Source organism: Antechinus flavipes, chromosome 5, assembly GCF_016432865.1.
Source record: "Antechinus flavipes isolate AdamAnt ecotype Samford, QLD, Australia chromosome 5, AdamAnt_v2, whole genome shotgun sequence".
NCBI lineage: Eukaryota > Metazoa > Chordata > Mammalia > Dasyuromorphia > Dasyuridae > Antechinus > Antechinus flavipes.
Window position 1 is genome coordinate 143633211 of NC_067402.1, and position 12917 is coordinate 143646127.

At 36.3% G+C, this 12917-nt stretch overlaps 1 protein-coding gene across 1 annotated transcript in view; it reads right to left on the reverse strand.

Moving 5' to 3' along the window:
- The window catches only part of CDHR3 (cadherin related family member 3), a 94468-nt gene extending 88014 nt beyond the window's left edge, over positions 1–6454 (reverse strand). Inside the window, exon 1 of the mRNA XM_052000961.1 lies at positions 6319–6454. Coding sequence (XP_051856921.1) covers positions 6319–6364 — 46 coding nt within the window. The 5' untranslated portion in view covers positions 6365–6454. The remainder of the gene's footprint in view (positions 1–6318) is intronic.
- Positions 6455–12917: the final 6463 nt, after the last annotated feature.

Here is a 12917-nt window from a genome sequence, read left to right on the forward strand (position 1 = left end):
AAAGAACAATAATATTCCATTACATTCATATAACTTATTCAACTGTTCCCCAATTGAGTTGAATTGGGCATCCACTCAATTTCCAGTTTTTTGGGGTTTTTTGCCACACAAAAAGGGATGCACATGAGGGTTCTTTTCCCTTTTTTATGATCTCTTTGAGATACAGACCCAGTAGAGAAACTACTGGATCAAAGGGTATGCACGTTTATAGCCCTTTGGGCATATCCAAATTGCTCTCCAGAATAGTTGCTTCAGTTCACAACTCCACCAACAATACAGTAGTGTCCCAGTTTTCCCACATTCCCTCCAACATTATCTTTTCCTATCTGAAAGATATGAGGTAGTACTTCAGAGTTGTCTTAACTCACATTTTTCTTTTCTTTTCTTTTTTTTAATAGCTTTTTATTTACAAGTTATATGTATGGGTAAGTTTACAGCATTGACAATTGCCATTTGTTCCAATTTTTCCCCTCCTTCCCCCCACCTCCTCCCCTAGATGGCAGGATGACCAGTAGATGTTAAATATATTAAAGTATAAATTAAATACAAAATAAGTATACATGACCAAACCGTTTTTTTGCTGCATAAAAAGAATCGGACTCTGAAATATTGTACAATTAGCCTATGAAGGAAATAAAAAAAAATGCAGGCGGACAGAAATATAGGGATTGGGGATTCAATGTAATGGTTCTTAGTCATCTCCCAGAGTTCTTTTGCTGGGTGTAGCTGGTTCAGTTCATTATTGCTCCATTGGAACTGATTTGGTTCATTTCATTGCTGAAGATGGCCAGGTCCATCAGAATTGATCATCATATAGTATTGTTGTTGAAGTATATAATGATCTCCTGGTCCTGCTCATTTCACTCAGCATCAGTTCATGTAAGTCTCTCCAGGCCTTTCTGAAATCATCCTGCTGGTCATTTCTTACAGAACAATAACATTCCATAATTTTCTTATACCACAATTTATTCAGCTATTCTCCAATTGATGGGCATCTACTCAGTTTCCAGTTTCTGGCCACTACAAACAGGGCTGCCACAAACATTCGTGCACATACAGATAGATCCCTTTCCTTTCTTTAAGATATCTTTGGGGTATAATCCCAGTAGAAACACTGCTGGGTCAAAGGGTGTGCACAGTTTGATAACTTTTTGAGCATAGTTCCAAACTGCTCTCCAGAATGGCTGGATGTGTTCACAATTCCACCAACAATGTATCAGTGTCCCTGTTTTCCCGCATCCCCTTCAATATTCGGCATTATCTTTCCCTGTCATTCTAGTCAGTCTGACAGGTGTGTAGAACTCACATTTTTCTAATCAATAGTGATTTAGAGCATTTTTTTCATATGACTAGAAATGGCTAGTTTCCTCCTCTCCAAACTATCCTCCACATATCTGTCAAAGAGATTTTTTTTTAAAGCAGTTATCCAACATTATCATTCTTTCATCAGGAAACTTCAGGGATATCTTAGTGATTCTAGGATCAATTATTTTACCAGTATCTCATCTTTTAAAAATCTCTTATCCTGGCATAAACTTTTAATTTTAGGGTCCGAACTTCTGACTTCATTAACAAGGGAGTCCATATCAAACTGTATGTACCCTTTGATCCAGCAGTATTTCTACTGAGCTTGTGTGCTAAAGAGATCACAAAGGAGGGAAAGGGACCCACATGTGCCAAAATGTTTGTGGCAGCCCTTTTTGTAGCAACAAGAAATTGGAAGAATTGGAGAATGACTGAATAAATTATGGTATATGAATGTTATGGAACATTATTGTTCTGTAAGAAAAGATCAGCAGGATGATTTCAGAGAGGCCTGGAGAGACTTACATGAACTGATGCTAAGTGAAGTGAGCAGAACCAAGAGAACATTGTACATGACAACAAGACTATAAAATGATCAATTCTGAGATTATAAATAAATTAGAGGAACATAGTATAGTTTATCTCTCAGACTTGTGGATGAGAAAGAAATTTGTGACCAAAGATGAACTAGAGACCATTACCAATCACAAAATAGAAAATTTTGATTATATCAAATTAAAAAGCCTTTGTACAAACAAAACTAATGCAAACAAGATTAGAAGGGAAGCAACAAACTGGGAAAACATCTTCACAGTTAAAGGTTCTGATAAAGGCCTCATTTCCAAAATATATAGAGAACTGACTCAAATTTATAAGAAATCAAGCCATTCTCCAATTGATAAATGGTCAAAGGATATGAACAGGCATTTTTCAGATGATGAAATTGAAACTATTACCACTCATATGAAAGAGTGTTCCAAATCAATATTGATCAGAGAAATGCAAATTAAGACAACTCTGAGATACCACTACATACCTGTCAGATTGGCTAAGACGATAGGAAAAAATAATGATGAATGTTGGAGGGGATGCAGGAAAACTGGGACACTGATGCATTGTTGGTGGAGTTGTGAATGAATCCAACCATTCTGGAGAGCAATCTGGAATTATGCCCAAAAAGTTATCAAACTGTGCATACCCTTTGATCCAGCAGTGTTTCTATTGGGCTTATATCCCAAAGAGATACTAAAGAAGGGAAAGGGACCTGTATGTGCCAAAATGTTTGTGGCAGCCCTGTTTGTAGTGGCTAGAAACTGGAAATTGAAGGGATGCCCATTAATTGGAGAATGGCTGGGTAAATTGTGGTATATGAATGTTATGGAATATTATTGTTCTGTAAGAAATGACCAGCAGGATGAATACAGAGAGGACTGGCGAGACTTACATGAACTGATGCTAAGTGAAATGAGCAGAACCAAGAGATCATTATACACTTCGACAACGATATTGTATGAGGACATATTTTGATGGAAGTGGACTTCTTTGACAAAGAGACCTGAGTTTCAATTGATAAATGACGGACAAAAGCAGCTACACCCAAAGAAAGAACATTGGGAAACGAATGTGAACTATCTGCATTTTTGTTTTTCTTCCCGGGTTATTTATACCGTCTGAATCCAATTCTCCCTGTGCAACAAGAGAACTGTTCGGTTCTGCAAACATATATTGTATCTAGGATATACTGCAACATATCCAACATATAAAGGACTGCTTGCCATCTAGGGGAGGGGGTGGAGGGAGGGAGGGGAAAAAAATCAGAACAGAAACGAGTGCAAGGGATAATGTTGTAAAAAAAATTACCCTGGCATGGATTCTGTCAATATAAAGTAATTATTAAATAAAAATTAAAAAAAAAGAAATGACCAGCAGGAGGAATACAGAGAGGCTTGGCGAGACTTACCTGAACTGATGCTAAGTGAAATGAGCAGAACCAGGAGATCATTATACACTTCGACAACGATATTGTATGAGGTTGTATTCTGATGGAAGTGGACTTCTTTGACAAAGAGACCTAACTGAGTTTCAATTGATAAATGATGGACAGAAGCAGCTACACCCAAAGAAAGAACATTGGGAAACGAATGTGAACTATCTGCATCTTTGTTTTTCTTCCCGGGTTATTTTTACCTTCTGAATCCAATTCTCTCTGTGCAACAAGAGAACTGTTCGGTTCTACAAATATATATTGTATCTAGGATATACTGTAACATATCTAACATATATAGGACTGCTTGCCATCTAGGGGAAGGGGTGGAGGGAGGGGAAAATGGGAACAGAAACGAGTGCAAGGGATAATGTTATAAAAAAATTACCCTGGCATGGATTCTGTCAATATAGAGTTATTATTAAATTAAAAAAAAAAAAGAAAATGAAATGAGATTTGGCAAATCTTAAATATTTATATATTTAAATTTTATATTAATAAAATATAATAAATACATAAAAATAAAATAAAATGATCAATTCTGCTGGAAGTGGCTCTCTTCAATAATGACATGATTCAAAGCACTTCCAATGATCTTGTGATGAAGAGAGCCATCTACACTCAGAGAGAGGTCTGTGGAGGACTGAATATAGACCACAATATAATATTTTCACTCTTTTTGTTGTTTGCTTGCATTTTGTTTTCTTTCTCATTTTTTCCTTTTTTGATCTGATTTTCCTTGTGCAGCATAATATTTGTAGAAATATGTATAGAGGAATTGCACATGTTTAACAAATATTAGATCACTTGCTGACCTGGGGTGAAGGGAAGGGAGGAAAAGAAACTAGAACACAGGGTTTTATAGGGGTGAATGTCGAAAATTATCCATATATATATATATATATATATATACATATATATATATATATATATATATATATTAAAAGGCTTTAATTAAAAATCAAATAAAAATAAAAGGAGCCCAGATAAGGAAACTCTCTCCATCATTGTAGTTTAGCAACTTTTTTTATAGCTTATATTCTTAGAGAGCTGCTTATAGTTAAGTGCCTTGTTCAGAGTTACAGAATTCAAATCTGGCCTCAAACACCATGACTATGTGACCCTGGGCAAGTCACTTAATCTCAGTTTTCTTATATGTAAAGTTGAGAGATAGCAGGTATACCTCCCAAGTTATAATAATAAAATCAGATTATTTTAAAATGTTTTGCAAACATTAACACACTATCTAAATGTGTTGCTGTTGTTGTTCAATTTGTCATGACCCCATTTGGGTTTTCTTGGTAAAAATACTACATTGTTTTAACATTTCCTTCTCCAGTTGATTTTACAGATGAAGAAACTGAGGCAAATAGAGTCAAGTGACTTGCCATAGGTCACATAGCTAGTAAGTGTATGTGATAGAATTTGAACCCTGATTCCAGGACTGGTGCTCAATGCACTTTGCAACAATGCCCTATACAAATATTAACTACTATTATTTGACCAAGATCTTCCTACTTCCAGATGCTATTCCCTATAGCATAATCTTCTCACATACTAATCTCCGATCTGAAAAATATTTAATAAACACTCTTACATGGAGTTATACTGGGCACTGAAGATGTGAAGATAAAAGCAAAGAACAACCTCCTTTTGAGGAGCTAGATCCTCCCATGAGTTGAAGAATTTCAGAACTTCTGAAAAAATGGACTTACATAACCATGAATAAATGTAAACTGAGAGACTTGGAAGTAGAAGGAACCTTAGAGATCTAGACCAAAGTCTAAACTGAGGCCTCAACCCCTTTGACAAAATACCCAAGTGAAAAATCACAAAAATGATTTTTTTCTCCTATAGTTATTTTAAGGAACTCATCTTCAGCCAAATGAAAATGGTAGGAGAAATATAAACAAAGCTGAGGCAAACTGAAAATAAGGAAGGAAGGAAGGAGGGAAGGAGGGAGGGAGGAGGGAGGGAGGAAGGAAGGAAGGAAGGAAGGAAGGAAGGAAGGAAGGAAGGAAGGAAGGAAGGAAGGAGGAAGGAAGGAAGGAAGGAAGGAAGGAGGGAAAAAGGGAGGGAGGGAGGGAGGGAGAGAGGGGGGGAAAGGGAAGAAGGGAGAACAAGAAGGAAGGAAGGAAGGAAGGAAGAAAAGAAAGAAGGAGGGAGGGAGGAGGGAGGAAGGAAGGGAGGAAGGGAGAAAGAGAGAGGGAGGGAGAAAGGGAGGGGGGAAAGGGAAGAAAGAAGAACAAGAAGGAAGGAAAGGAAGGAGGAGAAAGAAGAAAGGAAAAGGAAAGTGATGGAGAGAGGAAGAAAGGAGAAGGAAGGAAGAAAAAAGGAGAAAAGAAAGGAACAAGGAAAAGAAGGAAGGAGGGAAGGAAGAAAAATGGAAGGAAAAAAGAAAAGAAAGAAGGAAACTTCAAGGGAAAAAGGAAGTGATGGAGAGAGGAAGGAAGGAGAAGAAAGAAAGAAAAAAGGAGAAAAGAAAGGAAGAAGGAAAAGAAGGAAGGAGGGAAGGAAGAAAAATGAAAGGAAAAAAGAAAATAAAGAAGGAAAATTATCTTTGAAGCATTTTATAAATGCAAAAAGAAAATGGGGGAGGGTCAGAAAGAATCACAATCAAGACAACTGAAAGTTACATAATGAATTTGTGATCTATTTAAAAAGAAAAGCAAACTATTCATAATAGAGACTTGCAGTTTTATGTATAATCTTTTTCTGTTCTACTCTGTTTTTGGAAATGCCTGTTTTATTTGAGGTCTGTTAAGTTCAAAAGAAATTTTTTAAAAGTTATTCTCCCATATCCCTGTTCTTGGTTCCTGAAACAGTCTTAAGTTCCAAACCAGTTAATTCAATGTCAATGCCATTTTTTGTCTTAACAGAGCATCTCATGTTGTTCTGTTAAGCTGTTGACTTTCAACTACATGCAACTTAATCCCCTAAAGATATTATAAGACCATCTCTTTCAGCAAAGTGGAATAGATCCACACAGTGCATCAGATGTAAAATGAGCAATAAGACTGGGTTCTTACCTGATACCATCCCTAGCAGGACAAGAAGACAGACTGTTTGCTGCATGTTTTTTAGCTCACTGTTATCCCAAGGACCAGCATATTAGTGAGAAGCTGATTCCAATTCTATCTCCCAAAGCATATTCCATTCGGGTTTTTTTTTCTGCTCCTACTTCCAAGTAAGAAATCAAACAAAACCTCTCACTGTATCTAAGGGAGATTCTAAACACCAGCTGGTTTATTTGTTCTTTAGTTACCTACTTTAGGCTGACGTATACATGGAGCTGAATGGTATCTGAATGTCAGAAGTGTTAGTCATCATGTAGTTCTTCTCTTAAAAGGGGTCTCAAGGAATTTCATTTCTTTTCTCACCTTAATATGATAATAATAATAATAACTGACATTTATGCCATTTATTATGTTCCAGGCACTGTGTTGCATTTTTTATCTCATTTGTTCCTCACAACAACTTTGGAAGGAGGTGCTATTATTATCCCCATTTTACACATGAGGAAACTAAGGCAGACAGAGGTTAAATGACTTGCTCAGGATTACACTGCTGATAAGTTTTTAAGGTTAAATTTGAATTCAGGTCTTCCAGAGTTCAAGCACTCCATACCACTAAAACCTGCCTCAGATAAGAAGGGCAACTTGATGTAATGGGAAAAAGTGATGGCAGCTTAGGAGTCAAAGGAGTTAGAGTCCCATCTCTAACATTTACTATCTGTGTGCTCTTAAGCACATCACTCACCTTTCTAGTCTTACTATTTCTAGAAAATGAAGGATTTGGATTAAATGACCTCAGAGGTCTCTTCCAGCTCTAAATCTAGGACACTATGAAAATAATTCTTCTTAATGGGACCCACTTCTTAGATTTTATGAAAAATTCAACTCTGAGCCTTTGACCAGTACAGTGTGATGGAAAAGTTCAAAAGTCCAAAGACTTGGGTTTGAATATCAGTTCTTTTTTTCCATTTGTGTGACTTCAGACAAGCTTCTTAATTTCTCTGCATGTATAGAATGAAAGGTTTGAACTTGCTGGTTTCTAAAGTCCAGTCCCAATCTATGAGCCTATTACCTATGGCATCTTACCTATGCCCCAGTAAATTTTCTTTCTTTATTTTTCTTATAATAGCTTTTTTATTTTTCAAAATACATGTAAAGATAGTTTTCAACATCCATCTTTGCAAAATCTTGTATTTCAAATTTTTCTTCCTCCCTCCCTCCCTTCTTCCCTAGACAACAAGCAATCCAATAGAAGTTAAAAATCTGTGATTCTTCTCAACATATTTCCACATTTATCATTCTGCACAAAAAAAATCAGGTCAAAAGGGAAAAAATGAGAGACATAAAATAAACAATAACAACAAAGGTGAAAATACTATGTGGTGATCCACATTCAGTCTTCATAGTTCTCTCTCTGGATGTGGATGGCATTTTCCATCACAAGTCTCTTGGAATTCCAGCTAATTCTTTCATAGTCAATCTAAAGGATCTTCTCCTTTAGATTCAGGTCCTTTTTATTAAATTTAAACCTGGCCTTTACACTTTCTAAACTATTTTTTTAAATAAATTTTATTTCTTTTTTATTGCTGAGGAAATTGAGATCAAGTATCTTGCCCATGATCACACACATACTGTCTAAGGACACATTTGAACACAGGTACCTCCTGACTTTAGGGCCAGTATTCTATCCACTGCATTAACTCCCCTTAAAAATAAAAATAAAAAATCTTCAATCTTTTCTTACCTCCTGATTCATTCCCTGATGATTACCAACATGGCCAAGTTACAGTATCCTTTAAAAAAAAGACCATAACGCCTTTCTTTCTCAGGAAAATTCTAAGATAAAGTTGATTACATCCCTGGTTTTTGTTTCCTCTCCTTTCAGTTGCTTCTCAATACTTGCAAATATCTAGTTTCAATCAACTGAAACCACTCACTCCACAGTTAGCAATCATCTCTTAATTGTCACATCAGATGGTCTTTTCTCAATCCTTGGCACCCTGAGCTCCATTCCCATAAAGCCAACCACCTGTTAGATATTTCAAACAAGCTGTCTAAGAAACATCTCAAACTCACCCTATCCAAAGCAGAAATAATTTGCTTTTCCTCAAATTGACCCCTTTTCTAAACTTTCCTATCTCCATGGCATCCTTTATATTGACCAAATTTTCAACCTCCATGTTGTCTCTCTCTCTCTCTCTCTCTCTCTCTCTCCCCTTCTTCCTCTTTCTATCTTTCTCTGTCTCGCTGCCTCTGTGTGTGTATGTGTGTGTATCTGTCTCTTTCTCTCTGTCTCTCTCTATTTTCCTGGGGTTAAATCTGGCTTCAGATACTTTCTAGCTGTGTGATCCTGGAGGAAAATCATTTAACTCTGTTTGCCTTATTTCCTTATCTGTAAAATGAGCTGAAGAAAGAAATGGCAAAGCTCCCCAGTATCTTTGCCAGGAAAAGCCCAAGTAAAGTCATGAAGAGTCAAACATAATTGAAATGACTTAACAACAAATTGTATAAGAAAAGTCTTTTTTGATTGGTTGCCTGATTAGAATAAGGGGCACCTTCAGAAAGAATTTAGTTGGTCCCAACCTTTCTCTTCAAAGTTATTCTCTTTACTTAGTTTTAGAGGATCTTGTTAACTCCTTCACTCATGACTTCTGGTAAGAGACAATGCTTCAAAAGGAAATGTCTTATATCTTTTCCCCTCCAAAGCCATTTGGCTGTGTGACTATCAGCCTCAGTTCTTTGATTACCTCAGCCTTTATTTTCTTCTGTTTTAAGTAAAGGAGTAGCAGTGTCTATGTCCCAGCACCTGGGTTTTGCAACCAACTCAATACTAATAATTCAAGGAACAAGTGACCTTTGGGAGTGACTCATGGATCTAGCCATGAGTGGCTGAAATAAAAACTTATCCAACAGCAATGTTGTATTTGGACATGAACTTATTTGAATCACTGATATTTAGAAAGCCATTCTCCCTAGAGATTGAGGTGAGAAAGGGGAGAATATGCTCCTAACACGTTTGGGGGAAATATTTATACTTCAGTTTTTGCCATATCTCTGAATTAAATATTCTTTTGATATTAAGTGACTAATTGCAACTGAGACACAACTCAATGATGCTCAACAGTGAGGGGAACATAGTTGGAGGGGGCTTGAGTCAAGAGCTTTAGAGAAGAGATTTATGTCAAGATAGCTCAAGATAGCCCAGAAACCCTAAGGGAACAATTGAGCTGACCTCAGTCTGGAAGAGTAAACCCTAGCATATTCGCTACATGAGAAATACAGCATTGTCTCAGTTTTCTAGTCTAGTTTAATTACCCTGTCAGAAAAGGAAATGTGATAAGTCTAGAATATACTTCTCTTGGTAAAGACATAATGAATCTTAGTTATTATCACTTCCTCTACTTTGGTGTTCACACACCATCTCATTAATATTTCCTTGAATTTTTCCTGGAATTAAAGTAAAGCTCAGAGATCTAAACTTATCAGACCCCACTCTCAGCGTTTTTGTTTTTTAATTGGAATTAATCAAGGATGTTGGGATTTTTCTCTTTCTATTGTCTTCTACATCCAGCAACTTCCAAATTCTACCGAGATTGTAGGGCAATGAAATGCAATGAACAGAAGGCAAACAGGGTTAAATGATTTGCCCAGGATCACAGAGCTAGAAAGTATCTGAAGCCAGATTTAACCCCAAGAAGAGAGAGAGAGAGAGAGAGAGAGAGAGAGAGAGAGAGAGAGAGAGAGAGAGAGAGAGAGAGAGAGAGAGAGAGAGAGAATGAATAGTCAGGAAGACTCATCTTCATGAATTCAACTCTGGCTTGGACACTGGCTGTGTGATCCTGAGCAAATCACCTAACTCTGTTTGCCTCAATTTATTCATCTGTAAAATGAGCTGGAGAAGGAAATGGAAAACCACCACAGTATCTTTGCCAAGAAAATCCCCAAAGGAGTCATGAATAGCCACACATGATTGAAAAACAACTGAAGAATAACACTACTGATATTATCCTCAAAATGTTTAAAAATTATTCATCACATTTCTATTCCCAATGCTGCCACCCTAATTTAGATACTTATTTCCTCTTTTCCATCAATTACAACAATATTTTAACTGATTTCATTGGTTACGATCTTTCCTTCAAAACATCCAACATGTTTGGATCATGCTACATCATGCCATTCCTTTGCTCAAAAATCATTTTTGTCTTTCTATTGGCGTCTAAATCAAGTTCATATTCTTCAGTTGAACATTTAGGGCCCTAAATGATCCTATTTTTGATTCTCACTATTTCCCCAATCATGGCCTATGATCCAGCTATTCATCATTATTTAAATATATCCCTCCATGCTTCTGCTCCTATAATTTCTTCTACATTGAGCTCTTTCACCCCCTTACCTCACTCTACTCTTATCAAAATCCTTTCTCTTGAGAAGTTGAACCAAGATGGCCTAGTAGAAAAAAGTACAACTAACATTCTCTTGACCAGACCCCTGCTCCCCACAACTCCAAACAGATGTAGAAAATATATCAGAATAAATCCTAATCAAGAAATATAAAGAAAAAATCATAGTAAGTCGTTTTGTTCAACCCAAGTCAGCAAGGATGGAGAAATCTACAAATACTAAAGATATGTTTTAGTCAGTCAATAAGCATTTCTTAAGAAACCACTATGTGTCTTACATTTTGCTAGATCAGGAACTTGTAGAGTTCAGTTGGAAGAGAAGCAAACAGATTTTGCTCTGGATCAAACTACTTTGGGAGTACTGAAAGCACTGAAAGTTCCCCAGCCTGGGATATCCCCAAGTTCCTAGAATAACACTTAATATCCTAAGAAAGAATCAGCAGGATTTCCTTCAGAACTACATGCGTTAGCACTAATCTGAAGTCAGAAAGTAAGCTGGAAGAATGAGCACACATACAAAAAGAATCCCAACAAAAAATGCATTAGGGTGACAGGGACAGTCAAAATACAAACCTAGAAGAAGAGAATAGAGTAGACAAGAGAAACATAAAAAGGTAAACATGAGCAAACTATCATAAGGGACTAAACAAGGATAAACTTTATGGGCTAATCTGAGAAGATGATAACGTGTCCTCTCTGAATCCTATTATCTGGAATTATAGAGGGAATCTAACTAGACAAAGGGCTTGGAAGTGGTTTTGTTATATCTTGATCTTAAAAGAAAAATGGAAAAAGAAGGAAAGAGGAATACATTAGGAGGGGGTGGAAAAGAGGAAGGTCAGGTGAAAATATATAAAGGTAGACACAAAGAAGGAAGAAGGGATTGGGTAGGAGTAGGTGACACACATTGGACTCTCACCTGCATTGGTCAAAGAAGGAGAAGGATAGCAATATACATACATACATATATATATACACAACACACACACACACACACACACACACAACACACACATATACCTGGATGCAGAAATACATTTTTTATAAACAGAAACAGGAAGGAAAGAGGATAATGGAAATGTAGGAAATAAGAGAGATTAGTCCTAAACAAAACAAATTCTAACTGATAATATTTAAAAAAACATTGATAGCAGATGAATTTATTGTCAAAAGACTGAAAACTTTAAGGAGGTGCCCCTTAAGTTATGGTATATAAGTGTGATAAATTATTGTGTTGTAAAAGATGCAAGGAATGGTTTCAGAGGAAGCTGGAAGACTTGTATGAACTGATGAAGAGTGAAGTGAGCAGAATCGGGAGAACAATTTATTCAAATGACAACAATATTAAAAAAAATAAACAACTTTGTAAGACTTAGGAATTTTCATTAACATCATAACCGACCAAGGACAATTATTCACTACTAATAAAGAAATATGTTATCCATCCCTGACTCTTCTTTATAATTCCTATGACCCTGGAAAAATTACTTAACTTTTCCCTTACTATGACTTAATTTTCCCTTATATCAACTCCCACTCCCCAGCATCTTGTACAGTGCTTTGTACATAGAAATAATTCAAAATATCTCTGTCTCCAATGAATGAACATCTTTTACATTCCAAAGTCTTGATTCCTTGACTTCTCCTACCATGTTAGGTTGGTAAATAATCCATTCTATAATGTATAATCACAGCTGAAGTGATGGCTCAGATTAAGCAAAACATCAGAACAATTAGGGATCTGGATTAAAGAAATTCACATCTGTTTAATTTTCAGCCTGGATGCACAATGGGCTTTTTTTTTCTTCTTAATGCCCTGTTCTCAATGATAGCACAAAATCATCTCCCTCCACTTGGCTTCCCAGTCTCTGAGATCACAAGGGACACATTTGGGAATTCATTGTAAGGTTTGTGGTGAGAATGTGTCATTCAATGATTAATTCTGTTTCAAACTCCTATTAGACAGTATTATTGCTTTTTTGCATAACTCTTTCTCTGGCTAAAGATCCAGAACCATGATACTAAGGAGAGAGATATCAAAATCCTATCATGAAGATGAGTGATAAACAAAAATCTTATTGAATCAAGTCTTTTTTTTTCTATCTCCTGCAGAGTAAGGCCTTTTTCTTCTTCTAATAATATATTTATATTGGATATATGAGGTGCAATTCTGGCAGAAATCACATTTAGGATAAGTCCATCTCTGTGACT